General features: G+C 40.8%; 2 protein-coding genes across 2 annotated transcripts in view; one reads left to right on the top strand and one right to left on the bottom strand.

Moving 5' to 3' along the window:
• Positions 1-26,924, top strand: part of LOC138947600 (uncharacterized) — a 326,843-nt gene that overhangs the window by 275,698 nt on the left and 24,221 nt on the right. The gene's annotated exons all lie outside the window — the stretch shown is intronic.
• Positions 792-21,338, bottom strand: LOC138946764 (EGF-like domain-containing protein 1; the record flags this gene model as incomplete). Its single annotated transcript, XM_070318168.1, is given in 4 exon segments — positions 792-971; positions 18,587-18,756; positions 19,471-19,593; positions 21,168-21,338. Coding segments are annotated over 3 exon segments (468 nt in total).

Here is a 26,924-nt window from a genome sequence, read left to right as displayed (position 1 = left end):
TTCTATCCGAATCAGTGGTATTGGTATATTTACTGCAACTTATTGGCATTTTGCTGGCAATGGTAATGACAGAAATATGGCATTATGCCGGGCCACAACTGGCCCGGTAATTTCAGCAGGTAAAGGGCCATTAACGGAAAATATATGGAAAACAGTTTTTTTTTATATAAAACTAAAAACCTGCAAAATGCTGGCGAAATGCTGGCAAAATGCTGGGTTTTTGATGGCAAGCCATCAATAAGCCATCAAATAAATGATGGGATTTTGCTGGCAAAATTCTGGCAAAATGATGGCAAGCCATCAAAAAGCCATCAAATACATGATGGGTTTTTGCTGGAAAATTGCTGGCAAATTGCTGGCAAAATGATGGCAAGCCATCAAAAAGTCAGCAAATAAATGATGGGTTTTTGCTGGCAAAGTGCTGGCTTGCCAGTGATGGATTTGCCAATGTGCATACGGGTAATATGCCAGCATTGGGCCATCAATGGGCCTTTGATGGCAGTAGTTCTGGCAACTGGCATTGCCATCAAAACGCCAGCAATGGCCCAGTTCTGGCATGTTTATTGGGAGAATGTTTTATTTTAAACTTAGGATGTTATATTTAAAAGACGTCGTGATTTTCTTCAGACATCGGGAATGTGTTATTCCCGTTATTGTGGTTCTTTACTAAAGGACTCAGGAGTATTCTATTTCAGGACTCTGGGGCGTTCTGGAATGTTTTGCAATGTTCTGAAATGTTCTGAAGTGATTTGGAATGTTCTGGGACGTTCTCGAATGATCACACGGTGATCTTACCCTGTGGCGGCAGATTCAAAGATCACGCCCGTGGGCGCGCGTTCCGCCGAGTCGCGAAAGGAACAGGTGGCCACCAGCTCCTGGTCAGTGCCCATGACGATGTCCGGGGTGGTCTCATACTGGACAATCACGTTCAGCGTGTACTTGGTCCCGTACACAAAGCCGCTGGAAGATGTCTAGAAAACAACAACAAAGTTAAATGACGGTAACGCAGTGCTCTTCCTACAATGGGACAGTTGGACTGTGAATATGCACTTCGTTGTATCTGAGCGTTCTTTCTCTAGAAAGTGTGTGTGTGTGTGTATGTGTGTGTGTGTGTGTGTGTGTGTGTGTGTGTGTGTGTGCGATGTGTGTGTGTGTGCGGGCGTGTATGTATCTGTGTGTGTGTGTGTGTGTGTATATGGTTGTGTGTGTGTGTGTGTGTGTGCGAGGCTGACGCTAAGTACCGGCATGTCCGTATGAGAGGGCCTTAGGTACCGTGCATAGACCTTGGCTGCACTAGGTACCGCGCTAAGTACCTGCGATGTTAAAACCCATGTACATAATACTTTTGTGTGTTGTTTATGATGTTTATATGTAGGCATGTTAGTTTGAACTACGATCCTTTATTTTCGTAAATAAGGCTCATCATTTTGTCAAGTAGTAGCGGTTTGAATTTCAAAGGTACTTAACGTATGAAATATACGTACAGAACCAACTTTTTACACACAACCTAAAAGTTCTCACTGCAGATTTAAAAATAACAGCAATCGTTCTCTTGTATCTCAATCATCATTGACAGCAAATAACTGAGTAGAAACATAGCCCTAATCGGGAGTAGTCGGGTGTTTTGACCAACGGTACTTAGTGCTTTCTGTACGGACATAGCGGTACTTAGTGCTTTCCGTACGGACATAGCGGTACTTAACGTCGCCTGCGGTTCCAAGGTTTTATTACACAGAAATAGAGATGTTGGTGGCCATATTATTTCGACCTGTATATCGGGACAGCACATTCAATTCAGACATTCATAGACAGACAGTTTGAACTACGATCCTTTATTTTTGTAAATAAGGCTCATCATTTTGTCAAGTAGTAGCGGTTTGAATTTCAAAGGTACTTAACGTATGAAATATACGTACAGAACCAACTTTTTACACACAACCTAAAAGTTATCACTGCAGATTTAAAAATAACAGCAATCGTTCTCTTGTGTCTAAAGCATCATTGACAGTAAATAACTGAGTAGAAACAATCTTTTACAAAGAATGACCAATAGTGAAGTGAATAGGCCTGAAAACAAACTTTATTAGGCATCTCTCTCTCTCTCTCTCTCTCTCTCTCTCTCTCTCTCTCTCTCTCTCTCTCTCTCTCTCTCTCTCTCTCTCTCTCTCTCTCTCTCTCTCTCTCTCTCTCTGTTGTATGTGTATATTAGGCAGCATTGATGTGCAAGATTATTGATAGAGGAAAGCAGCAATGCTTGGAACAAACCACTGTGTATTTTGCATACGTTTAAATATCATGTTTTCTATTTTTTTCCTGTGATTTATGTGTACCCCCCCTCCCATTGAAAGGGGCTGTAGGCCCATATTCAATTAAACTGTGTCAGTGTCAGTCTCTCTCTCTCTCTCTCTCTCTCTCTCTCTCTCTCTCTCTCTCTCCCCCCCCCCCCCTCTCTCTCTCTCTCTCTCTCTCTCTCTCTCTCTCTCTCTGTCTTTTCCATAATATATTTATAGTATTCTCTCACTCCTTTATTTATTTATATGGGAGATTTATATAGCGCTTGACGTTCTCTAAGCGCTTTACATACTCTCTCTCTCTCTCTCTCTCTCTCTCTCTCTCTCTCTCTCTCTCTCTCTCTCTCTCTCTCTCTCTCTCTCTCTCTCTCTCTCTCATAATTGCTACATGTTCGATTGCTACCAGCTTGTATTTATTATTACCTGCATAGTATGCATTTGATTTTATGAATAACCACATATGTATGCTCTTCATGCCTCATCTTCATCATTATCATCATCGTCATCATCATCATCATCATCGTCATCATCATCATCATCGTCATCTTTATTATCACGTGCTGCAGTTTTCCGACCTCCTTGACTTTTTAACTTTTTATTTTTTTATATTTTTTTAATTTTTTTTAATTATATTATTGTGTGTCTATGCGTCCCAAGGACAGATTGTAAGAAAAGGCGTAGCCTTAAATCTTAATCCTTGTTAAATAAAGTTCAATTCAATTCTCTCTCTCTCTCTCTCTCTCTCTCTCTCTCTCTCTCTCTCTCTCTCTCTCTCTCTCTCTCTCTCTCTCTCTCTCTCTCTCTCTCTCTCGCTCTCTCTCTCTCTCATCTCTCTCTCTTTCTTTTATATCTCTCTCGCTCTCTCTCTCTCTCTATTACATAATATATATTTATAGTATTCTCTCCTCACTTTTTCCGTCTCTAGCTCACGTTCCCTCTCCCCCCCCCCCCCCCCCTACCTCTACCTCCCTTATCTCATAATAAGCGTGCGCGCGCAACGACAGTAAGAGAGAGAGGCACAGAGAGATAATATCGTATTCTAAATTTATTGATAGAGGAGAGAAATGTATTATAAGATAAGAGAGAGAGGTAGGAGGGGGGGGAGGGAGAGAAAGAGGGACCATGAGAGATACAGAGAGCGTGAGGGGAGAAGGAATACTATTAGTATCACTATCAATAAATTATGGGAGAGAGAGAGATAGAGAGAGAGAGAGAGATAGATAGAGAGAGAGAGAACAAGAACAAGAACAAGAACAAGAACAAATCTTTAATTGTCTAAGGCCACAGCCCCTTACAATAGTGGTTAAAATAACAGCATTAGTATCTGCACAGTTATACATTATAGTCACGCATAAAATTCAACAAATACATTAAGACCCTGATGACATGTCACTGAACCTGATTTCTAAGGGTTCGTCTCTTCTGTAACATGAAGAACACAAATCTGCTGAAGCTGTTCATCAAATTATCCTCATTACTGCCACAGAAATACACAAGTTGTTGTTGCAGCGACTTAGAGATCGAGATTGTTAAATACTTTGCTCGAAGGTCTTGATAAAAAGGACATAAAAATACAACATGGTGTTCATCTTCTTTATCAGCTGTACAGAGAGGACAGTTTCTTGTCGTTTGGTTTGGTGTGTTCCGAAACTTGTGAGCGTTGATTTCGGATACTCCTGCGCGGAAACGAGTAAGAGCAACTCTGTACTTAATATCTTCGATTAATTTAATGTATTTCTCTTTTTCCAAACATGTTTTGTAACAATTATAAATGTCGAAACGTTCACTGCATTCTAAAAAGGAGAGAGAGAGAGAGAGAGAGAGAGAGAGAGAGAGAGAGAGAGAGAGAGAGAGAGAGAGAGAGAGAGAGGGAGAGAGAGAGAGAGAGAGAGAGAGAGAGAGAGAGAGAGAGAGAAAAAAAATGTGTATTCTAAATTTATTGATAGAGGAAAGAGGGAAACAGAGAGAGGAGGGAAAGGGAGAGAAATCGAGATAGGGGGAAAGAGAGATATATATTTGTACTCTAAATTTATTATAAGATACAAGAGAGAGGGGGGGGGGGGAGGAGAAAGAGGGACCGTGAGAGATATAGAGAGTGTGAGGGGAGAACAGCGGTAACCTTCCACTACCTAGGGTTTCTTCCCAGCTTGACTGTGAGGTCTTGACACGCACCATGCCAAAGACCAACAGTAGACAATTTTAATGATGAACTCGAACTGCCTGAATCTGTGTTGCCTTTCTCATTGCAACTCGGCTGCATGATCACATGCCTGTATTTGTCATGTAAATTCTTACAACCCCGGATACAAAAACAAAACCAGAAAATGACGCCACAGTTTAAACAAAAAAAAGCATGGCTTTAATTTAAAATAGCAACATTAACACCTAAATGTTTGTTATAATGCAGTAAAACTATTACATATCTGATTATTCTTATTCGCCTATTTCGTCTCCTCTACCCCTGTGCGTGTATTGTATGTGCCTCTTGTTTTATGGACTGGGTAAAGGAGCTGCGCCTTCGGCTATCAGTGTGACTGACTTTTAGGGTTTAACGTCCTCTTAGACCAACTGGTCTATATTGGGACAGGTATTGGTAATACGTTGAAGTTATGGTGTGATACTTTGATTCGAACAAGCCCGCTGTGGCTGTCTTCTTCGACACACCAGCATTGGGTTTGTCTCGTCAAAGTATCGAAATACGATCATTATAATCGGAGACGAGAGATGATGCATGCGTGTCTTCGTGTTTTCCAAGCCCTGAGACTTTCGCTGTGAACGTGGGATCTTTTTCGTGCGCATGTGTTCACACGGGGGTGTTCGGACACCGAAGAGAGTCTGCACAAAGTTGACTCCGAGAAATAAATCTCTCGCCGAACGTGGGGATCGAACCCACGCTGATAGCGACCGACTGGCTACAAAGCCAGCGCGCTAACAACTGAGCTACCTCCCCGCCGCGCTATCAGTGTCAAGTTACCAAAGGCGGAGGGGAAGTGTTTAACTAACCGTATCAAGCTTGTCGTGCATTCCGAACGCGTGTACTGGAGTGACTGACAGGGGCTTGTCTGGACTTGACTGCGCCTGAACTGATGCGTTGTTTCATCGAACTATTGACAGTTAAAAAGAGAAGTACGCCTTCTTTTGGTTTAAATACATATTTATCCAACAGTCCGAATTACAATAGAAAGGGCAAGATGAAGAAACACAAAAGCACGAGGCTCAAATAAGTGCTACCAAAATTAAACAGAAACGTCTCTGGCGAACGTTTTAAACTGTATATTAAGACAGTATAAGCATTTTACTTCACAGTTATTTTTCAAGTCAGTAATATCAGTATAAATATCACACACTTGAATGTTGTCCAAGAGCTTCAAGGCATAGTCACTGATGTCATTATTTCAGTTATTGTCAAGATTGTGGGTCATGAGAACTTAATTGTAATATTAATGGTTTTATGATAATACTAAAAATAAACAGCAAGAAAAAAATATGAAAAAAGTTATAAGTGTATAGTACTTGTCTTAATTATAATAGTCCTGATTTTGTGATCAAGTGCTCTACACAAGGCTAGATGTTATCAGAGGTCAAGGATGTCAAATATCACGTAAAGTTGAAGCAACCAGAGCATCGGTGGCTAGCAGAGGAACCTCCGATTGGGCCACCAGAAGTAGAGGTGAAAGGAGAGGCTGGTGCAGCGGGGTGCCCGAGCCTCAGAAGGGTAGTTGGCGATGCAGCAAGGCCATTGATATCAGCGTGAACTTGTTATCAGCCGCCGTTATCGGGTTACAGCCGTAGCCCTTTCGCCGTGGCTTCGCCGAGCTAGCACTGTAACTCAGATGCTGACCACCGGTTACGGGTTAGCGGCGCCACAGGACCATGGTTTCAGCGTTCCTTTTCGTGTTGGTATCAAGTTACCGTGCCCTGGCCAAGAACGCTAGCATTGAAGAAGGGAGAGAAAAGTTCTACCTCCCCATCTTCGGTTTATGTAAACGACTAGGGCTCCTTGCATTAGGAAGTATTCGGATTCTAAATGTTTATTATTATTATCACTAGCAATACTCGTGCTCCTCACGGGATGTAACAAATGTTTTATGATTTTCATTAATCACTGATGGTGTGGATATTAAAGTGTCTATGCGAATCCATACCATTATCAATTGCTATTATTGTTGCAATGGTCGACTTATCTTGTCTGAATCATGACTGATTTATTATTGTATTCATAGCTTCAAAGCGATGGTGATTCAGTGGAGGAGATTAGCTCCCCTGATCAGCGAAGCCTTATAACTATCAGTCATATGATTACCACAAATATGATGGTTAAAACCCTTATAACTTTGGAACCAACCAACCATTTTTTTTAAATGAAATTAAACATAAAGACGCAGCACATTAGTCCCTTCAACTTAAGGGGGAAAAAAAGAAGAAAAAATTCAACTCGATTTTCTGAGAAAAACATTTTTGCTGTGATTATGTAATTTTTAACTGCTATTTTGTAGACCCGTCCTCAGAGTATGTAATGAAAAAAAGTTTCATTGAAATATTCCCAGAACTTTGGGAGACATGGCTGATTATGTATTTTGACCATCGGGCCCCGTAATGACCTTGACCTTTGACCTATCCAATATAAATGTTGCACGCAATAGGCTATCGTGTGTCTACATCTACCTACAAAGTTTGGTTGAAAAATACTTAGCCGTTCAGGATTTATCGCAGTTCCTATATTGTGACATACATACATACTTACGGAATGGAACAATCGCAAACGTCCCCGCTGGATGACGAATTAAATTATAAAAAACGTATCAGTAAAATAAAATAACAATGAACAGCACACATTCCCTGAAAAGTAATGTAGCGTAGGGGAAAGGGAGAAAAAAAAAGTGACACCGCGTGGATTCGAACGTGCGTGATTAGAACGTGATGAAGCAAGAGTGTCCTAACCAACTGGCCTACTACACGTAATAATTTGCAAAAGTTTCAGGGAGAAATACAGCTATGACATTACAAAAACCATAGGCAATGTATGTTCCGTTTGCCATTCCAATAAGTAACAACAATAATAACTTGATAGGTTTGAGAGTGAACTTGATTTGACATGATACTGTGTTGTCTAAAGTGTTTATTGGATTCTCGGGCAGTTTTATCCCGGACGGCTGCATGTCGAGCTTCAGGGGTGCCTAAGGGCATCCGGCGGTAGGTAAAAATATTTAATGTTCAAATAAACCCACTTAATTAAAAAAAAATAAACACATTAGTCCCAGCCAGTCCTGATTGAGGTGGCCTCCACTATGCCCATGCAAAAGGAATAACGTGAAAGTTGCCCAGTACCACAGAAATTAGCAATTTCGTGTGACTGAGGCTACCAGTACCTGTATTAATATATGAATTATGATTGGCAACGGTAAGCGATTTCACACAGATTAGCGCGGGACAAATATTGACAGAGTTTTTTTTTATCATAACTGCAATGTTCTTCTCCCCCAAAAAACAACAACAACAACGCAACATCTCCCCCCTCCCCAACCCCTAAGAAGAACAGGTCCGACAAACCCCTGCGTCACCCAGTGAGCTTTTTTTTTAAATTAACGACGCCAATGGGATTCGATCTCCTGCCTCAGACACTTTCGTTTTGTCACGTTAGGAGAGCAATTTACCAACTTATCTATTTTGCGTCTTGACAGTTCGCGTGAGTGATATTTTAGTGACATGTGTGACATATAGACTGACCGGAACAAACGCAAACGTCCACCCTCTGGGGGACAAACAACACATTTGCATTCAAACAAAGTAGTTTGTTGATCATAGTGCAATTATCCCGTTTGACTTGTGTCTGTTCTCAATATGACTAACATATATATGTCACGGTAGAGACGAAGATCTGGTAGAAACGACGTTTCTACCGGTAGAGACGAGGATCGTCGTTTCTACCGGTAGAAACGACGATCCTCGTTTCTACCAGTAGGAACGACGTTTCTACCAGTAGAGACGACGATTGGAGTTTCTACCGGTAGAAACGACGTTTCTACCGGTAGAAACGAAGAAATAATACACAAGAGTTTTTAAAACAGATGGTTGCTAGTTGAAAGCAAGAGAAACTTTGATCTTGTCATCAGTAAAACCGCTGGTAAAAGTCACCTCACATAGCACAACTAATACACAAGAGTCCTTAAAACAGCTGGTAAAAGTCACCTCACATAGCACAAATAATACACAAGTCTTTAAAGCAGCTGGTAAAAGTCACCTCACATAGCACAAATAATACACAAGTCTTTAAAACAGCTGGTAAAAGTCAACTCAAATAGCAAAAATAATACACAAGGGAACTCTCTCCCCCCCCCCCCCCCCCCTCATAAAAGGCTTGCTCATCACTAGACAGTTTGGAACTGCATTTAGTGCACTAGAAGAATTGTCAGAAGAGGGGTACACTCACCCACCAGAGTGATTGTCTTTGTTCAGACACGATCGGGTGGATTTAGGGTGACATTTTGTAGAGCAGGGTAGCCTACTGCTGCCCGCTTGCACTTGCATTTAGCGGTGTTACATTGGGTCTTCCTTGCACACTACGGGCACATTTGCTTTTTTGCAATACAATATGATTTGGCCACCGATTCTCTGCAGTTTGAAGTGCCATTCCCACACTTCTCGCCCTTACCCAACGGCAAGGCTGATATAGCCTGTGTGTACTTGTCTTGTGTTATCGTAAACGAGTCTCTTTTTGTTGAATCAATGTGAAGCTTTAACAATTTGTAGAACTCTTCTTTTTGTTCCATTGTCAACAATCTTTAGCAAATAGCAAAATAGCTGGCTATAAGAATGTTGAAGGTCTGTGGAATACTGTTTTCGGAAGTCAAACTAACAGAGATATTTCACGAATTGTGTTCACTCAAAAGGAAAAAAAAGTTGTGATTGCTGTCTTCGTCTGGTCAGTGAAGGCAGTTGTAGTAGCTAGTGGGTGAACAATATTTGCTGACATTCTCAATACATTTCCCACAAATGCACGTGCTCTGTAAACAACGTTAAAAATGAGTTCATTCCGGTAAGATAGAATTGTGTTCATAATTGACAAAATCACCTACATTGCACACACACACACAAACGTTTTATTCCGATCGTCGTTTCTACCGGTAGAAACTCCGATCGTCGTCTCTACTGGTAGAAACGTCGTTTTTACCGGTAGAAACGAGGATCGTCGTTTCTACCGGTAGAAACTCCGATCGTCGTCTCTACCGGTAGAAACGACGTTTCTACCAGATCTTCGTCTCTACCGTGACATATATGTACTAATTTCTCCCAAATAGGTAAAGCTATTGAAACTCATTTTGGCTATGAGCTCGAGGTCCATGGGAATAAACGCTCATAATTATGTCCTGCGGATCGATGACCCTGGTGTCACTCAAAATTATCCCGTCAGGAAATGCTATTTCGTATACATGTACTCAATTGTCTAACCGGCACGGTTGGCCTAGTGGTAAGGCGTCCGCCCCGTGATAGGGAGGTCGTGGGTTCAAACCCCGGCCGGGTCATACCTAAGACTTTAAAATTGGCAATCTAGTGGCTGCTCCGCCTGGCGTCTGGCATTATGGGGTTAGTGCTAGGACTGGTTGGTCCGGTGTCAGAATAATGTGACTGGGTGAGACATGAAGCCTGTGCTGCGACTTCTGTCTTGTGTGTGGCGCACGTTCTATGTCAAAGCAGCACCGCCCTGATATGGCCCTTCGTGGTCGGCTGGGCGTTAAGCAAACAAACAAACAAACTCAATTGTCTCCAGTAAGGACACAGTTATTTTCTCCGAAATTAAGGCCCCAGTTTGTGGTGATTGATATTGATTTGCTCTGTAGTTTGATGATCCTAGTGCCAACATTATCCCGTCAGGCATGGTTTAAATGTTTTCGTTTGCACCCACTTTTCTCCAAAACTGATAAAACTGGTGACACCACTATTCGGAAGCATGCTCATCGGAGTCGATGCCGAGAAGCTCTGAACTTTGGTGACCCTAGGTACCATATTATCCGGCCAGGAAGGGTTTTAATATATGCTCACTTTACACCCGTTAGGGTCTATATGTTCTATCAGCCCCAGATACTTTACTTGATATTTGCTTTCGGTCCAGCCGACTCTTTTGAGCCATATCAGGACCAATCAGCCCGAGATGTCTTATCATTTCGATGAAGAAGACTTTAAATAATAAAACAACAACCACAGCACGAGATGATAAACGGAAAGTATTAGGATCCTTATGGTCACTTGTTAATTATTATTTTGTTACCCCTTTATCACATGCCGGCTATTGATACATGCCATATCATTATTTTTGTTATCAAAACGAATACGTTGTGTGTGTGTGTATTGTTAGGAAAACTCCAATCTTTTAGATTAGTTAACAATGTATCAAGAAAAATCACATATTTGAGCGAGTTTCTAGGTGACCGTCTTCGTGATTAGGGACCTAATGTACATCCTATATGATCTTCCATGAATGGGTTCGGTTGCTATTTGAATTTTCTGTAAAAGGGGTCGCTCAGATAATCGTCAAAATGTAACTGACAAGTCCAGTGGCTAACGAAGGAAAGCACCGATCACCATCAAGACTAAATCACTACCAGATGTCAGTAGGAATGTTGGTAACTGATCCACTGACCGCTATCATGTTTCACTACTCGCGCACAGAACTGACTGGGCTTGCTAATAAGCAAGCGTTAGTTTGTATACACATTCCCTGGCCCGTCCCAAGAGAACATGAAAGATATATATTTATGCTACACGGAAGCGTTCTGCTTTAAGCAGACTACATGTATAGACCGAAACAGTTCAAAATAATGATACTGGATTCAGACTTCAACATTATTGTTTTCATATCAGGCCTACGAAAAATGACTTACATAACTTATTTTATACTCGTTAAGAGAAATAATACATGCATCGAGGGACATTGCTTTTATTCTAGGCTACATCTCTTATGGAGGCATCTTACACACTCTCTCTCTTTCTTCACCCTCCCATCTCTCTCTCCTTCTCTCCCCCTCTATCTTTCTAATATTGACAACACCCCTCATATGATCACTCAACCTCTCCCCATCGCCCTCTGTCTCTCACCTTCTTACACACACTCTCTCTTTTCCCAACTCTCCTCTCTCTCCATCTCTCTCTCTCTTCAATAATGACACCCTCCACTCTCGAATCTCCAAACATTCGGTTAAACGTGATTAACTGGTATCGTACCCCTATGACAGCTAATATTCCATATTCTCTGCATTCTCTGCTTGTTGCATTACGTTAAAGGTTTTAATGCTCTTTTTTTTCAAGCCACATTTCACGTCAACCAACTTTTATCAAGACGTTATTCAAAGCGTCATTGTAGAAATGACATTCGGAAATATTAGGGGAATCTCTGTCATAACATTTTTTTTCTATTTGTTTCCTATCAGGCATTTTTTGTTTTAATCACAAGTAATATGATACAGACACACAAAGAGAGACACCTATAGTGACAGCCGCTCTATCATGCTAGGACTGGTGTCAGTATACTGTGACTATATGTGACCCTCCACCACGGGATGAGTCGCATGTCATCTTTGCATGATTTTAATATTTTTACATTTTCCTAAAGAGTGTTTTATGCTCTATCCAGTGGTAAAAACCGTTTTAGAAAAGAGCGAAAACTTTTCGAGTTATAAGCCTGTGACTAAGGTGACCCTCACACTTTTACCACAGTCCCCCCGGACCTATATTAAGCCTAGCGCAGAACCGCGCGAGGTGACATGCGACTCATTTCGTGGTAGAGGGTCACATATGAGGATGTCAATCAATCAATCAATATGAGGCTTATATCGCGCGTATTCCGTGGGTACAGTTCTAAGCGCAGGGATTTATTTATTTTATTTTTATTTTATGCAATTTATATCGCGCACATATTCAAGGCGCAGGGATTTATTTATGCTGTGTGAGATGGAATTTTTATTACACAATACATCACGCATTCACATCGGCCAGCAGATCGCAGCCATTTCGGCGCATATCCTACTTTTCACGGCCTATTATTCCAAGTCACACGGGTATTTTGGTGGACATTTTTATCTATGCCTATACAATTTTGCCAGGAAAGACCCTTTTGTCAATCGTGGGATCTTTAACGTGCACACCCCAATGTAGTGTACACGAAGGGACCTCGGTTTTTCGTCTCATCCGAAAGACTAGCACTTGAACCCACCACCTAGGTTAGGAAAGGGTGGAGAAAATTGCTAACGCCCTGACCCAGGGTCGAACTCGCAACCTCTCGCTTCCGAGCGCAACTGCGTTACCACTCGGCCACCCAGTCCGATGTAACCCTCTGCGACTTCAATCTCAGTGTGGCAGTACATTAATCTGCTGACCATAAACAAGGAATGCGTCCAGCTGTCTCTCTAGCTCTCCAGTAGGTTTCTCAGCGGGTTACCTGCTTGACGACGTGCTAATTGATGGCACGCGAACCGTGTAATGTATAGCCACTGCGCGAGTCGAACCGCTCTACGACTAGCTGCTCCTCTCCACGCCCCCCCCCCCCAACCCCCACCGCCAGCCCCACGCATCCCTCTCTCTCGCCCTGCCTCTCTTCCCCCGTTCCTCTCTCCCCCCCCCTCCCTCTCTCCCCTCCCTCTCTCTCCCCCTCCTTCTTTCTCCCCCCCCTCTCTCTTTACCCTTAATTGTCAATCCGTTTTTCATTGCTAAATTCATACGAATAAATAAAAGCTTGATGTTTAGCAAGAATCACCTCTGATTTGTTATTTGCATTGTCACTGAAGACTAAACCGTCAGTGAAACTGAACAGTTCGCCACCTGTTTACCTCTTTTTATATTTTAATCCAGACAGCATTATCCACCACCACCCATTATATAAACATTCTATTTTGTGTAGTCCCGATATCAATGTTGCACACCTTTTGATGCAGCTTTTAATAATATAAGAGATTTGATTTATACGTATTCCCTGTTTCACTCAATGAATATATATATATATATATTCCCTAAAATATCCAGGTAATATACATATTTCCTGGAATTTGGAGGCCATTTTTAGACGTATTCCCTGACTTATATTTAGCATTCAAAAGGAGATACTTTGATGGAGTGAAAAATCTCTCTTTCTCTCTCTCTCTCTCTCTCTCTCTCTCTCTCTCTCTCTCTCTCTCTCTCTCTCTCTCTCTCTCTCTCTCTCTCTCTCTCTCTCTCTCTCTCTCTCTCTTATGCTTACAAATATAACAACAATCGCATAACAATAGAATGTACAACACAATATTACACTGTTTGCACCAATGAAGTGAGAAAAATGACTTTTGTATTGGCAAAATCAACAAGCCGTAATAACTCTAGTTGGCGAGATATATTTTGTTTGTTTGTTTGTTTGTTTGCTTAACGCCCAGCCGACCACGAAGGGCCATATCAGGGCGGTGCTGCTTTGACATTTAACGTGCGCCACACACAAGACAGAAGTCGCAGCACAGGCTTCATGTCTCACCCAGTCACATTATTCTGACACCGGACCAACCAGTCCTAGCACCAACCCCATAATGCCAGACGCCAGGCGGAGCAGCCACTAGATTGCCACATTTAAAGTCTTAGGTATGACCCGGCCGGGGTTCGAACCCACGACCTCCCGGTCAATGGGCGGACGCCTTACCACTAGGCCACCGTGTTGCGGTTTGGCGGGATATAGTGATCCTTACATTCGTTCGAAAAAAAGACCAATAAAGCTACCCTTTCAAACCATGTTCTGAGTTTTTTTGCTTATTTGCTATTGTGTTTGGTTGTAATATGTTATATAGAATTGTGCATGTGAAGTGATATTATATTTTTTAAATATGGAAAAAGTGAAAGCTGATTGAAAATTTATGGACAGATTAATAGATGAAAATGGCTCTCAATAACGACGCAAAAAGGAATTTTACAGGAGCAAGTGAGATTTTACAATAACGTGTTTGATAAAAATGGGAATTTTGTTGAGGAGGATGCTGAAAGTAAAGTTCTTAATTTAAATATTCCTCAGTTAAATGACGAACGAAAATATGGTTTGGAAACTGATTTTACCGTGTTAGAAATCGGCAGGGCGCTGTCTTTATTAAAAAATGGTTCGTCACCAGGTTTAGACGGATTGACTACAAGTTTCATGAAAAAATGTTGGTCTAAAGTAAAAATGATGGTGGTTAATTCCTTTCAAAGTGCATTTAGAGTTGGTGAATTGTCAGATACTCAGAAAAGAGCAGTTATCACGTTGATCCATAAGGATAAAGATTTGCCGAGACATAGCCTTAAGAATTGGAAACCCTATATCTGTAACCAATACAGATTATAAAATGCTGGCAACATGTTTATCGCAGCGCGTATCTGGTGTTATTTCTGACCTCGTGTCAGAAGATCAGACAGGATGTATTAAGGGAAGAAAGGCAAGTAACTTGATTAGATTAATTGATGATGTCATTAATTACGCTAATGAAAGAAATCAAGCAGGTATATTACTTGCCCTTGACTACGCCCGAGCCTACGATTCCATCTCAAAAGACTATGTGGTGTGGTCCTTTAAAAAATTTGGTTTTGGCGAAAAATTTGTTAAATGGATTAAAGTTTTAAGAGAAGTTAAAAGGGCAATAACCAACCTGGCTCTTCCACGGTCTCAAATAGCATTACATATTGGTTTAATGACAAACACCACGAGCTGCATAAATTATATGGGTTGGATTTCGGAAGAAATAAGTGTAGAATTATTAGCAATACAAATCCGAAGTCACCCCAATATTAAAGGATTTGCCTTACCAGATGTAGGTTTTGCAGAACAAACATCGCGTATCTTGAAACTGGCTATGTACGCCGATGACATAACTGTTTTACTTCAAGATAAAAACGACATGGAAACGGTTTTGAAAATTATTGATGATTTTTCCAATATATCTCGCTTAAAATTAAATAAAAGTGAAACGGAAGCAATGTGGTAGGGATCGCGTAAAAACTGTCAAGAGAAATATTGCGATATTAAATGGAATACCCAGGTTAAAATCATGGGAATTAGTCAGTTTTAAAAATGACATCCCTGCCTCTGAAATTATGGAAAATTGGTCCAAAAAGACTTGAAAAAGTTGAACAAATCATTTGCAGATGGTCAAGAAGAAATTTAAGTATAAGCGGCAAATTATGTATTATTAAGTCCTTCTTAGTTTCACAATTTGTTTACGTTATGCAGGCGCTTCTTGCCCCTGTTAAAGTTCTCGATCAGTTGAATACTATTTTGTTCAGGTTTCTCTGGAAAAGGAAGTATTCAAATACAAAAGCCTTTGAAAAAGTTAAACGAAATGTATTGTGTAATGTGGTGGAAGAAGGTGGTATTAACATGATAAACGTCCACGATATGCAGACTTCTTTTTTACTGACATGGGCAGCAAAACTTCAACAACAAAAACATGAACCGTGGACAACGATTCCGTTAAGTCTTTATCAGGTATTGGGAAGAAATTTACTTTGTTTTAAAGCCACAACACTACTAAAACCAAGGTATTGAATGCATTCGATCAAACTTTTAGACAGAAGTTCTCTTAAAATGAATCCATAATAAAGCATTGATTTATGAGAGAGAAGATCGCTTTGGCGATCAATGTTTGTGGAACAATATAAAAGTGGTTTATAAAAATAAATGCTTATATTTAAAAAAATGGATAGAAGCGCATTTAGATATGGTGAAAGATATTTGGGTTAACGGAGATATGATTCCTTTTAACCAGCTGTGCACAAAGAAAGGATACAGTCCCTCTAGATTTTTTTAGTACCGCGCAGTGAAGACTGCTGTGCGAGCGCTTGCACTTCGCAAAAACACAGCCAGCCCGCGAGCAGGCGAACACAATAATGACCTTGACACACGGAACCCTGTGATCATTAACCCCTCCGCGAGAAAGATTCGCATGCTGATAGTCCAGTCTAAAGCGAGCGAGCCTTGCGCTGCTACATTTTGGTTACATAAATATCAGGTTAAACTAGATCACAGTCATTGGCTGTTAGCAAGCAAATGTACAAAAGAAGAAAGATTGCGATTGTTACAATGAAAAATATTACATAATATTTATCCCACGAATATATTAAATAAAATGAAAATTAGAGAAACAAAATTAAGTACATTTTGTAAACACATTGATTATGTTGAACACTTTTTTTGTCAATGTGAGAAGTTGACGAGCTTTTGGGAAAATGTTGTCCATTATATTTTTAGAAATACAGGATCAAATGTGCACCTCTCAGAACACGATGTCTTGTTTGGTTATCAACCTAGTAATATATGCCAAAATAATAAGGTACTTAATCACATTATTTTGATTGCAAAAATGTGTATTAGTAAATATTAGTATGGTGATAGATACGATTTGAATAGTATCATTATTGGAAAATAAAATGTACATTAGAAGATTGTGAGTAATGTATACGTCGAGATGAGGTGAAGTGATATATGACGTTTGTGAATATTATGAGGGGGGTGGGAGGGAGCGGATGGACGAGAATAAGAAAAACAAAAAAAGAAAAAAAAGGAGAAAAAAAAGTAACCATCTATGGCTCCTCAATTGCTTTTTGTATAAACAACCATGCAAACCACACACACAAAAAAAGAAAAAAAAGAAACCGGTTTTCTCCAATTTAAAAAACAAACAAAAAAACAAGTCGCGTAAGGCGAAATTACTACATTTTAGTCAAGCTGTGGAACTCACAGAATGAAACTGAACGCACTGCATTTTTTCACAGTGACCGTAGTCCGCCGCTCGCGCAAAACCCAGTGAAACTAACGAGACTGTTTAGCGCGGTGATGGTTTCGCTGTGCTGCATAGCAGGCTTTTCTGTACCTCTCTTCGTTTTAACTTTCTGAGCGTGTTTTTAATCCAAACATATCATATCTATTATGTTTTTGGAATCAGGAACCGACAAGGAATAAGATGAAATTGTTTTTTAATCGATTTCGGAAATTTGATTTTGATCAGAATTTTTTTATATTTTTAATTTTGAGAGCTTGTTTTTAATCCGAATATAACATATTTATATGTTTTTGGAATCAGAAAATAATGAAGAATAAGATGAACGTAAATTTGGATCGTTTTATAAAAAAAAACAATTATTTACAATTTTCAGATTTGTAATGACCAAAGTCATTAATACATTTTTAAGCCACCAAGCTTAAATACAAAACCGAAGTCCGACCTTTGTCGAAGATTGCTTGGCCAAAATTTCAATCAATTTGATTCAAAAATGAGGGTGTGACAGTGCCGCTTCAACTTTTACAAAAAGCCGGATATGACGTCATCAAAGACATTTATCGAAAAAAAGAAAAAAAAATCCGGGGATATCATACCCAGGAACTCTCATGTCAAATTTCATAAAGATCGGTCCAGTAGTTTACTCTGAATCGCTCTACACACGCGCACGCACACCGGCACAGACAAAACTTGACTAAATGTAAAGAGAGAGAGAGAGAGAGAGAGAGAGAGAGAGAGAGAGAGAGAGAGAGAGAGAGAGAGAGAGAGAGAGAGAGAGAGAGAGAGAGAGAGAGAGAGAGAGAGAGAGAGAGAGAGAGATGATAATGATGATGATGGAACTTTATTTTTCAAGGATAGAGGTTTAAGGTGACGCCTTTTCTTACAACCGGTCCTTTCTTCTAATACAAATGTCTAATAAATGATAAACAAGTAAAGCAACATGACAAATAAACAAAGTAAACGAACGAACCAGCAAACAATCGACAAGTAAGCAAACAAGCAAATAAACATAAACAACAAAATGACAAAGTAAGGAACATACAAATCAAAAGCAAAACATGCAACATATTAATTGAGGTTATACATGTAAAGTGATCGACGGTTAAAGTTCCATCCTCACCTATTCACACTTTACTGACACTATACACAACCATCAGTGTGTATAGGAAACAGGTACTTAACGCCTTCGTCCGTACGGGTTACACACTGTGTATAGCCAAACGGTACCTAATGTGGATTTCGTACGTACAGAAGTCACACAGATCCGTCTGCGTATGACCGGTACCTAAGGTGCTCCTCGTCCGTATGTGTGTGTGTGTGTGTGTGTGTGTGTGTGTGTCATCATCATCATCGTAGTCGTAGTCGTCACCACCACCATCATCATCATCATCATCATCGTCGTCGTCGTCGGCGTAGTATCAGAAGCACCACCACCACCGCCACCATCACAATCAACACTACCAAAACAACACAGCACCACCCATTGCCGCCACCACTACCATCTCTATTCCAACACTTACAAGATTACTCTGCACCACACACAAGTTGCTCTGCGCTCCCGGGGATAATCAAAGGCTTTGACATAATCAGTCCAGAGGCGGTCAGCACACAATCGGGGTCCGAGGCTTTCCCCTTAGCATACATTGCTCCGCCGAATGTCCCGTGCGGCCTCACTGTCACTGTCATCGCAGTGGGACCGCAAGTCAGCTCAACTGCACGTGCAAAGAACAAGTTGAGAAGATGTCACTATAACATCAGATCCATGAAATGAATTGAGTTACATGAAAGTGGTTCATATTGATTTAAGACCCCGCATTTACACATATTGACATAACAAGAACACTCGGCGGATGCTTCTATACGTATCAGTCCATTCGCTAACATGAGTTAGCAGATTATAACCGTAAGAGAATGATAATGTTTGCGTGCAAGCATTACCTCCCTTTGATAGAGTGGGTTTTACATTCATGTATTTTATTGTTGAATTGTTTTCATTCACTTATTCTGCTGATAAGGGAAATTCAGAAACACTAATGTCACTGGCATAATGTGCTTGCTACAAATGAGCAGCAGGCGCTGCATTGGCCTTGGACTACATGGGATGAATTAAAATAAGGAGATTTTCATAATATGAGAAATAAATCAATTAATCAAAGGTAAATCCGAGATGCACATATGTGGCTCCCTGACAGTGTGCATGCACACCATCTCGCCTCCTGCCATCACCGAGGTAGGGTGTCCACAAACAGACAGCATCAACCACACACACACACACACACATACAAACACACACACACACAAACACAGGCACGCACGCACACACACACGCACGCACGCACACACACACACACTCACACATACACACTCCCGCACACACACAGTTGCATTTAATAGATTTCAGATGCTTAACTTGTACCAAAACTTACTTCTCGGCACTTCGCACTTTATGCCTGTGTAGAGTTGTGGACAGAAACACATTTTTTCTCCTCCTACATCGCGACACTCGCCGTCATTTTGACAGAAGTTAGTGTCAGTGCAGGACATGCCGTCTAAAAGTACCAAAAAAAACAATGTAAATAACGTATCATCGAACAAACCAACACATAAACAAGCAAACAAGCAAACAAACAACGTAGAAACGCACAAAACCAGTGACATGTACTTTGTCCCCGAAGTCATTGGCAAAACAGTTGAAGGCTTATATCAAAAGTTATTCCCAATTCGGTGCCCCATATGGCTTTTTGACCAATCAGGGCGGATTCTAGGTGACCCTCTAAATGTTATAACGTTCAGGCAGGAACCCTTTTTGTTTATCAAGCTAAAAATTAACAAGACACAGTAACAATTTAAATCAACAATATCAGCGTGATTTATTCTAAAGAATGACACTTCAAAATGCTGTCAGATGCTCTCTTTATCTAAAAAATACCGAAAAGCGAGTTTTGTCGGTGGGTGCTTTACGGAACAGCAAGGCACCGCCCATCCTCTGAGTGTGCAATGGGACCCGCTCACTTGAAATCTAAATTATCTAAGTTCGGAAAAATCAAGTGAAATTGCGTCACTCGCTTTACGTCAAATGTATCTTTACGTCATTTCCCATCCGTCTGGAGTCGGTTCTAAATCTGTCGCTCTCCAGATGTTCAACAAGAAAAAGCTAAGCAACCGAAACGCATCTTGTGAGATTGTTGTGTGTCAAACGCATTTGACCTGTGAATATTCATCACGTCAGGTGTGTTACTCTGATTGGCTGACCCAGGTCACGAGAATTCTTTGACTGACAGGCATAATCAGGTAGGAGCGCTCAAGTTCCCATTGCGGCTGTTCCGTCTAATTCGCGGGGTCGCTTCGAAATTTCTTTTGGTCGATTTAAACGGTAATAAAACCGTTATTTCTAATATGCTGACTGTTAGCAAATGATAACAGACATGTCTCACAAACGATATCAGCATTCGCCTAAAAGGCTCATGCTTGATATCTTTTTTCTCGACATGTCTGTTATCATTTGCTAACACAGTAACAGTCAGCTTATTAGAAATAACTCTTACTACCGGAATCCAGTTGTATGTTTACGATGAGTGTTATAGTATAAAGCAACTTAATGGGGGGGGGGGGGGGGGGTTGTTGGATGGAGTGGGATTACTTTTGAATCCTATCTGAATTTCTTTCTGAGCATTCTCCTCCTTCACCGATACACCATCAATACATACATTCTTTCTTAAATAAGAGTTAAGTTAACCATAACATTAACAAACTGTATGTATGCACAGAGGAAGTGATCAGCAGTCACAAGTCACGTGACTACTGATAAATCATTTCTACTGATTACTGATAAACTATGAATTAGCAAAAACACAAGATCTGTTGAAGACAAACGATATTAAATATATACATAATTATTATGTCAAGTATTTTTGAGTTAATCCCAAATTTGTAATACACTTTCGAAAGAGCATTAGATTCAAACTATTCACCATACAAACTTGAAACTTCGTGCGCTTATCATCCCACACCACAAGCCACTGTACACTAAATATGAAGTCATTGGCTGCACGCATGAGGGAGTTATTAGCATTTAAGAGGGTGGCATTTCTTTGGGTCACCCTGTATATAATTAATTCCTTACCTATATCATCAGCAACACAGTGGTAGGTCACAATGGATGCGAAGTTGGCATCACAGGTACACGCTCTGCCAGCGGTGGCCACAGCCGTGTCACAGGCACCATTGTCACAGGTAATGCCTTTGCGGCGACAGTCGAAAAATTCTCCGGTTGGTGTGGTCTGGGACAAAGCTCCTGTTGAACGATGAAAAGAGTCGAGTTAAAGGTATTCCGACAAGACAAGACAAGACAAGCCTGACAAGACAAGACAAGACAAGACAAGACAAGCCTGACAAGACAAGACAAGATAAGGCAAGACAATGGACAAGACAAGGCAAGACAAGACAAGATAAGAAGTTTAAACACAATAAAATTAGATAAGAAAACAGTTAATGCCCATGCATAAATCATAATGCATAAATATTGATTTTTTTTCTTTTGGCACAACATCGCATTGCTTTCACCACAGAGACATAAAGACAACGATCGAAAAAACGGTGTGGCTAAAACACGCGGGGACACGCGGGGACACACGGGGACACACGGAGACGGTGAATTAGCACGCCGGGACGTTATATAATAACATTCTCACTATCCTTTATGTATATAAAAAAATAAAAAAATTTAATTAATATTTTTTTTTTGGGGTCAGAATGTTATAAAATAACGTCCCCGCGTGCTATTTAACATTCTGACTATCCTTTATGTATTTGAAAAAAAAAAAAATTTAATTAATATATTTTTGTTTTTGGTTTTTTTGTTTTGTCAGAATGTTATAAAATAACGTCCCCGCGTGCTATTTAACCGTCCCCGCGTACAGTAAAACTGTCCTCGCGTGTCCCCGCGTGTTTTAGACACTATCTAAAACACGCGGAGACACGCGGGGACACACGGGGACACACGGGGACGGTGAATTAGCACGCCTGGACGCGAAAAAATTTTTCACACGTCAGTTGCGGGCTTTCAATCCCGAAGGCTGGTTCCGAGTAACTATGAACGTAATCGGAAGCCAAGTCAAAGAGCCGAGTCGAACACTATCCTTGCGTCATCCAGGGAGATACTGTACAGATCTCTGCGTCATCTTTGACTTTGCAAGCAGCTTCGGAGATTTCAAAACAACGTTTTTGCCCCCAAAAAGATTGTGGGCTCTTTTTTTTTCCTCCTCAAGTTATTTTGGACGTTGAGCGTGGTTTGTCAGACCTATAGCGTTTCGGTTTTTAGTCAAGTTACAAAATGGCAGTCCAAGGCAAGGAGCGAAGGTGATCAATTCGGAAAGAATCTCCAATGATGTTTGCTAATGCGAGAGAATTGGGACGGGCGAACCGTTGCATATGTTTCGTTTTATACTTATATTGGGTCTTTGCGAGTATGTTTTGCAACATGTGTCACTCCGCTCACTGTCACTGACAGTGTCAGTGTCAGTGTCAGTCTCACTGACAACAACATTGGATGCATGTACCTGTACGTGTATGTATGTATCCTTGCCTTACGTCAGGTACGAAGATAGTTGCCCTGTACAGGGATTTCCTCATTAATGTGGAGAAGAAGAAGAGTACCACTGCCACGTTTTTGCAACCTCTTTTTGACCCAATTCGAGATGCATGAGTCATAATATTTTAAAAATCCTTTTTTTTAAGATTGAATCCAACTTCCAAGACAGTGAATAAAAAATCAAAGCTAGTGCTGGTCAAATGTTTTAATGCTAGAATTAAAAATAGATAACCTTCTCGGAATATAATTGCAAGCAGGTTGGAGGCTAGTTCAAGAATCAAATTGCTGACTTACCCAGGCTGGCTGGTTACAGTGCGTTTCTTTGAAAGGCAATCAATGGTTCTACTGCTCTGCTAGTACTCACCATTTTGAAAGTGATGTTCCCATGATTGGTACTTCATCTATTATTTTATTGCAGGTCTCCTCTCAGCTGAAAAAGCCAACCGATTGCTGCATGGCCAGCGACGAATCAGGTAAAAGGTTTTATTATGTACAACTGTCAGTGTCAGTGTTATGACATACAGTGTGTTTTTTCCTTCCCCTCTCTCTCATTCTCAAGTTCTGGTCAGAATAACTCATGTGGAGGTGTGCGTGTGTGACTGTGAGCAAGACTGTGAGAGAGTGGTGTTTTTTTATAATTCAGGTTCAGGGATAATAATAAAATAATGAACACCTACTGACTTAGACTCCAAACCGCAAGCTCTTAGCCTTATTTCACCAGTATGGTGATCACTTCCTCCCGTATTGGAACCATTACTAATATACTAGAAGCGCATGACTTTCAGTGTGTATGTTTGATTAAAACAAAATGCATTGCAGTAAACACTGTCACTGTCAGGATATAATTATCTCAATGAAACTGTGTGTCAAGTTCTATTATTATTTTCCTTTTTTGAGTATGTATAACATGTATATTATGCATGTGTGTAGAGCACAGAGAGCGTAAAACTTTAAAAGGAAAATAATAATAGAACTTGACACACTGTCACATGATTCCTATGATAATGTAGGACAGTGGCATTGATATCTTTCTAGAATAATATGTCGTTTTACATTCAGTGAAATTTTGACTGAATTAGTGAACTGAATGTATTCAAATATGGTGACAGACATGTATACAATGTAGACAAGTTAAAGTTGTATGTGTGTACATCACTACATGTTCTGTAGCTTACAAGTTAAGGCCCGTCCAGACACTCCCGGCCGACCCTGTCCACATTTGACTTATGCTCAAAACGGCGCACCGCGTCGTGCTATGATCGCGAAGCGTTATTTGCAGAAGAATAGCGCGTGTTCTAATTTCTATGACACAGACATAGAACGACGGAAATTTGACCAATCAGAGCAAACCAGAGCGATGACGTCAGCTGCTCGCGGCGCGGCAGTCGAATGCAACTGAACCTTCTTGTCAGCTGATACCGCGTTGTGAAAAGAATCGTCGATGTGTGGCCACTCGGCAAATCCCGCGCGACGCACAAAACGGCCTGCGGCGCATAGAGCGTAAAACGGCGGCCAAGTCTGGACAGGGCTTTACATTGAAAACAGCCTTGACTATAATGGAAATCCACTTAATCACTGTCTTTGGGGTTCCAACAAAAATCAGACGCAGTAGGGGGGGGGGGGGGGGGGAGTCGGGGGATTTTATTTGAACTTGTCTACCAGGGAAAAAGAATATTTAAGCTCTTGGCATTTATGTGGGTTTAGTGTGTGTATATATACATGTGTGTCAGTTACAAACAGTACACAACTTATTCCTTTATACTCATACTTAGACTTGTTCTTGTCGTTGTGTTTAAGATCCGTTCCTTTCTCATTCATTTGTCAGTAGTGACTGAAGATGACGAAGACCTGGCCAGTGAATGTGGATGAAAAGCAGTGCTATCCAAGTCCAGCTATGATCGATGGGGAAACTACAGCAACAGCCGCAGAGGATCACCGGACAAAAAGAACTGTTTCCCAGTATTGTAAATGTCCACTCAGTATTGGTTGTATTGAGCATTACAACTTGTTGCTATTGTACATTTTTGTCAATGTTTTAAAGGCCCGCTACGCCTCACAGGGCCGGACTAGGCTAAGAGGAGGGGTGGGGGAGGGTTTGCCAGTGGTGGTCCAGGGGGATGTTCCCCTTGGCGGGGTCAAGGGGCAGAGCCCCTATATTGTGGGGATCAGGGGGCGAAGCCCCCTGAAGCTGATGGGTAGGTCATATTCTGAGATAGGAAAATGGTCGCTCCTTGCATGAAACGGCATAAAATAAACAATCATAAAAAATGTTTTAAATGAGTGAGGTACATGTTTAGGCTAAGGGGGGGGGGGGGGTTGCGCAACCCCCATAACCCCCCCCCCCCCCCCCCCCCCCCCAGTATTCCGGCCCTGCCTCATTTAAAAAGTTGTCCTATCGTTTTGAACTGAGCGCTGTCATTGTCCCGTAAGAACTCCATTCCTTTGGACGGTGCAATATTCTATATTTTTCTCTCAAGATACACATTTTCAAAAAGAGACCGAGAGCTGAACTGAAGTTGTGCAGTGCGGATCTTGCGTTTTTGGGAATTCCAAACCGTTTGTGATATGAGCTGTTTGGGTACACCTGTCTGCAGCACATTCAAGTTAGGAGTACGGGAGACAACTCCAACTGACCATAAGACTTGCGTCTGCTTTTGTTTTCAGTTCAAGACATTTTGACGAAGCGCATTGAATTATGCCACCGAAATAAAACTAAGGCCTGTCCACTTACAAAAACTGCTGGGTCAAAGTTCAGTAAATCTTAAATTTTCTTAAAGGTACTGAACTTGTCAAATCCAGGTGCACAGAGCCCCTGGGGCTTTTAGTCATACCTCAGGCAGCTATCCGTTAGAAGAACTACCAAGTTTCATTGACTTGCACCCAAAGAGTCAAGAACTGCGATTTTTTTACGTATTAATTTCGTACTCAGACCCAGCTGGTCTTGACCTATTTTTGGATCTAAATTTAGATCAGGTAGATCACCACATCATGCACAAAAAGACACGTCACTAGCAAACTATGTCAGACATCATCATGAGTTTGTGTAAAACAAAATGGATGCCGAAATCACTCAGTTGAATCGAACTCCGACCAAACACCACGTAATAACTAGGTTAATATATGCACTCGCGTGAACAAGAAACTGTCGAGCTTCACAGATGTCGTCGTTGGGTAGTTTTGGGTTTGTTTTACTACCATAGGAGGATTTTTGAACTGTAAATGCACTCAGCTGCAACAAAAACGCAAAACGAAGGCTGTGAGCTGCACTGTGCCTTTAAGGAAATGTGCGGCAGTAAAATTGAATTCGGAAAATACATGGAATAACCTGGTTTTCTGCATAAAAATAAATAAAACAATTGTGAATACTTCTGCGTTCGTGGGCTGAAACTCCCATGTACACTCGTGTTTTTTTACGTGTATGATCCTTTTTACCCCGCCATTTAGGCAGCCATACGCCGCTTTCGGAGAATTGGGAATACTGATCGACGTAGAGTGCCGTTGGAAACAGTCGTTACATTGGATTTTTAGCAAACTGTTTAACAGCGACATCATACATCAGAAATTCCTAATATTTGGCACAAAGATACACATATGTATCAATCTACAATCATATAGAACAATTTTTGACAACAGACTACAGTTGAATTTTGATATCTTTTGTCATGAGGATGAACGAATTTCTTACTGCATATTCATTACAATAATTAATTTAAATTCAACTGTAGTTTTTAACAAAAAACACGTTCTTTATGATTGTAGATATAATACATGTGTATCCTTAAATATTATGAATTTCTGATGTATGATGTTGCTGTAAAACTGTTTTCTAGAAATCCCATATGGCGCTGTTAATGCTAGATTCCATAGCAACAGCAGTCTATATCCATCCACAATGTTTTCATTCATTTTAATAAGTCACTTCAAGAATTAACAAGAAAACCAAGTTATTCCTTGACTATTCTTCAAGTTTAAAGGCACAATGCAGCTCACAGCCTTAGTTTTGCGTTTTTGTTGCAGCTGAGTGCATTTACAGTTCAAAAATCCTCCTATAGTAGTAAAACAAACCCAAAACTACCCAACGACGACATCTGTGAAGCTCGACAGTTTCTTGTTCACGCGAGTGCATAAATTAACCTAGTTATTACGTGGTGTTTGGTCTGAGTTCGATTCAAATGAGTGATTCCGGCCTCCATTTTGTTTTACACAAACTCATGATGATGTCTGACATAGTTTGCAGTGACGTGTCTTTTTGTGCATGATGTGGTGATCTACCTGATCTAAATTTAGATC

Source organism: Littorina saxatilis, linkage group LG14, assembly GCF_037325665.1.
Source record: "Littorina saxatilis isolate snail1 linkage group LG14, US_GU_Lsax_2.0, whole genome shotgun sequence".
Lineage (NCBI taxonomy): Eukaryota > Metazoa > Mollusca > Gastropoda > Littorinimorpha > Littorinidae > Littorina > Littorina saxatilis.
Note: the sequence above shows the minus strand (reverse complement) of the source record. Positions and strands in the feature narration are given on the sequence as shown.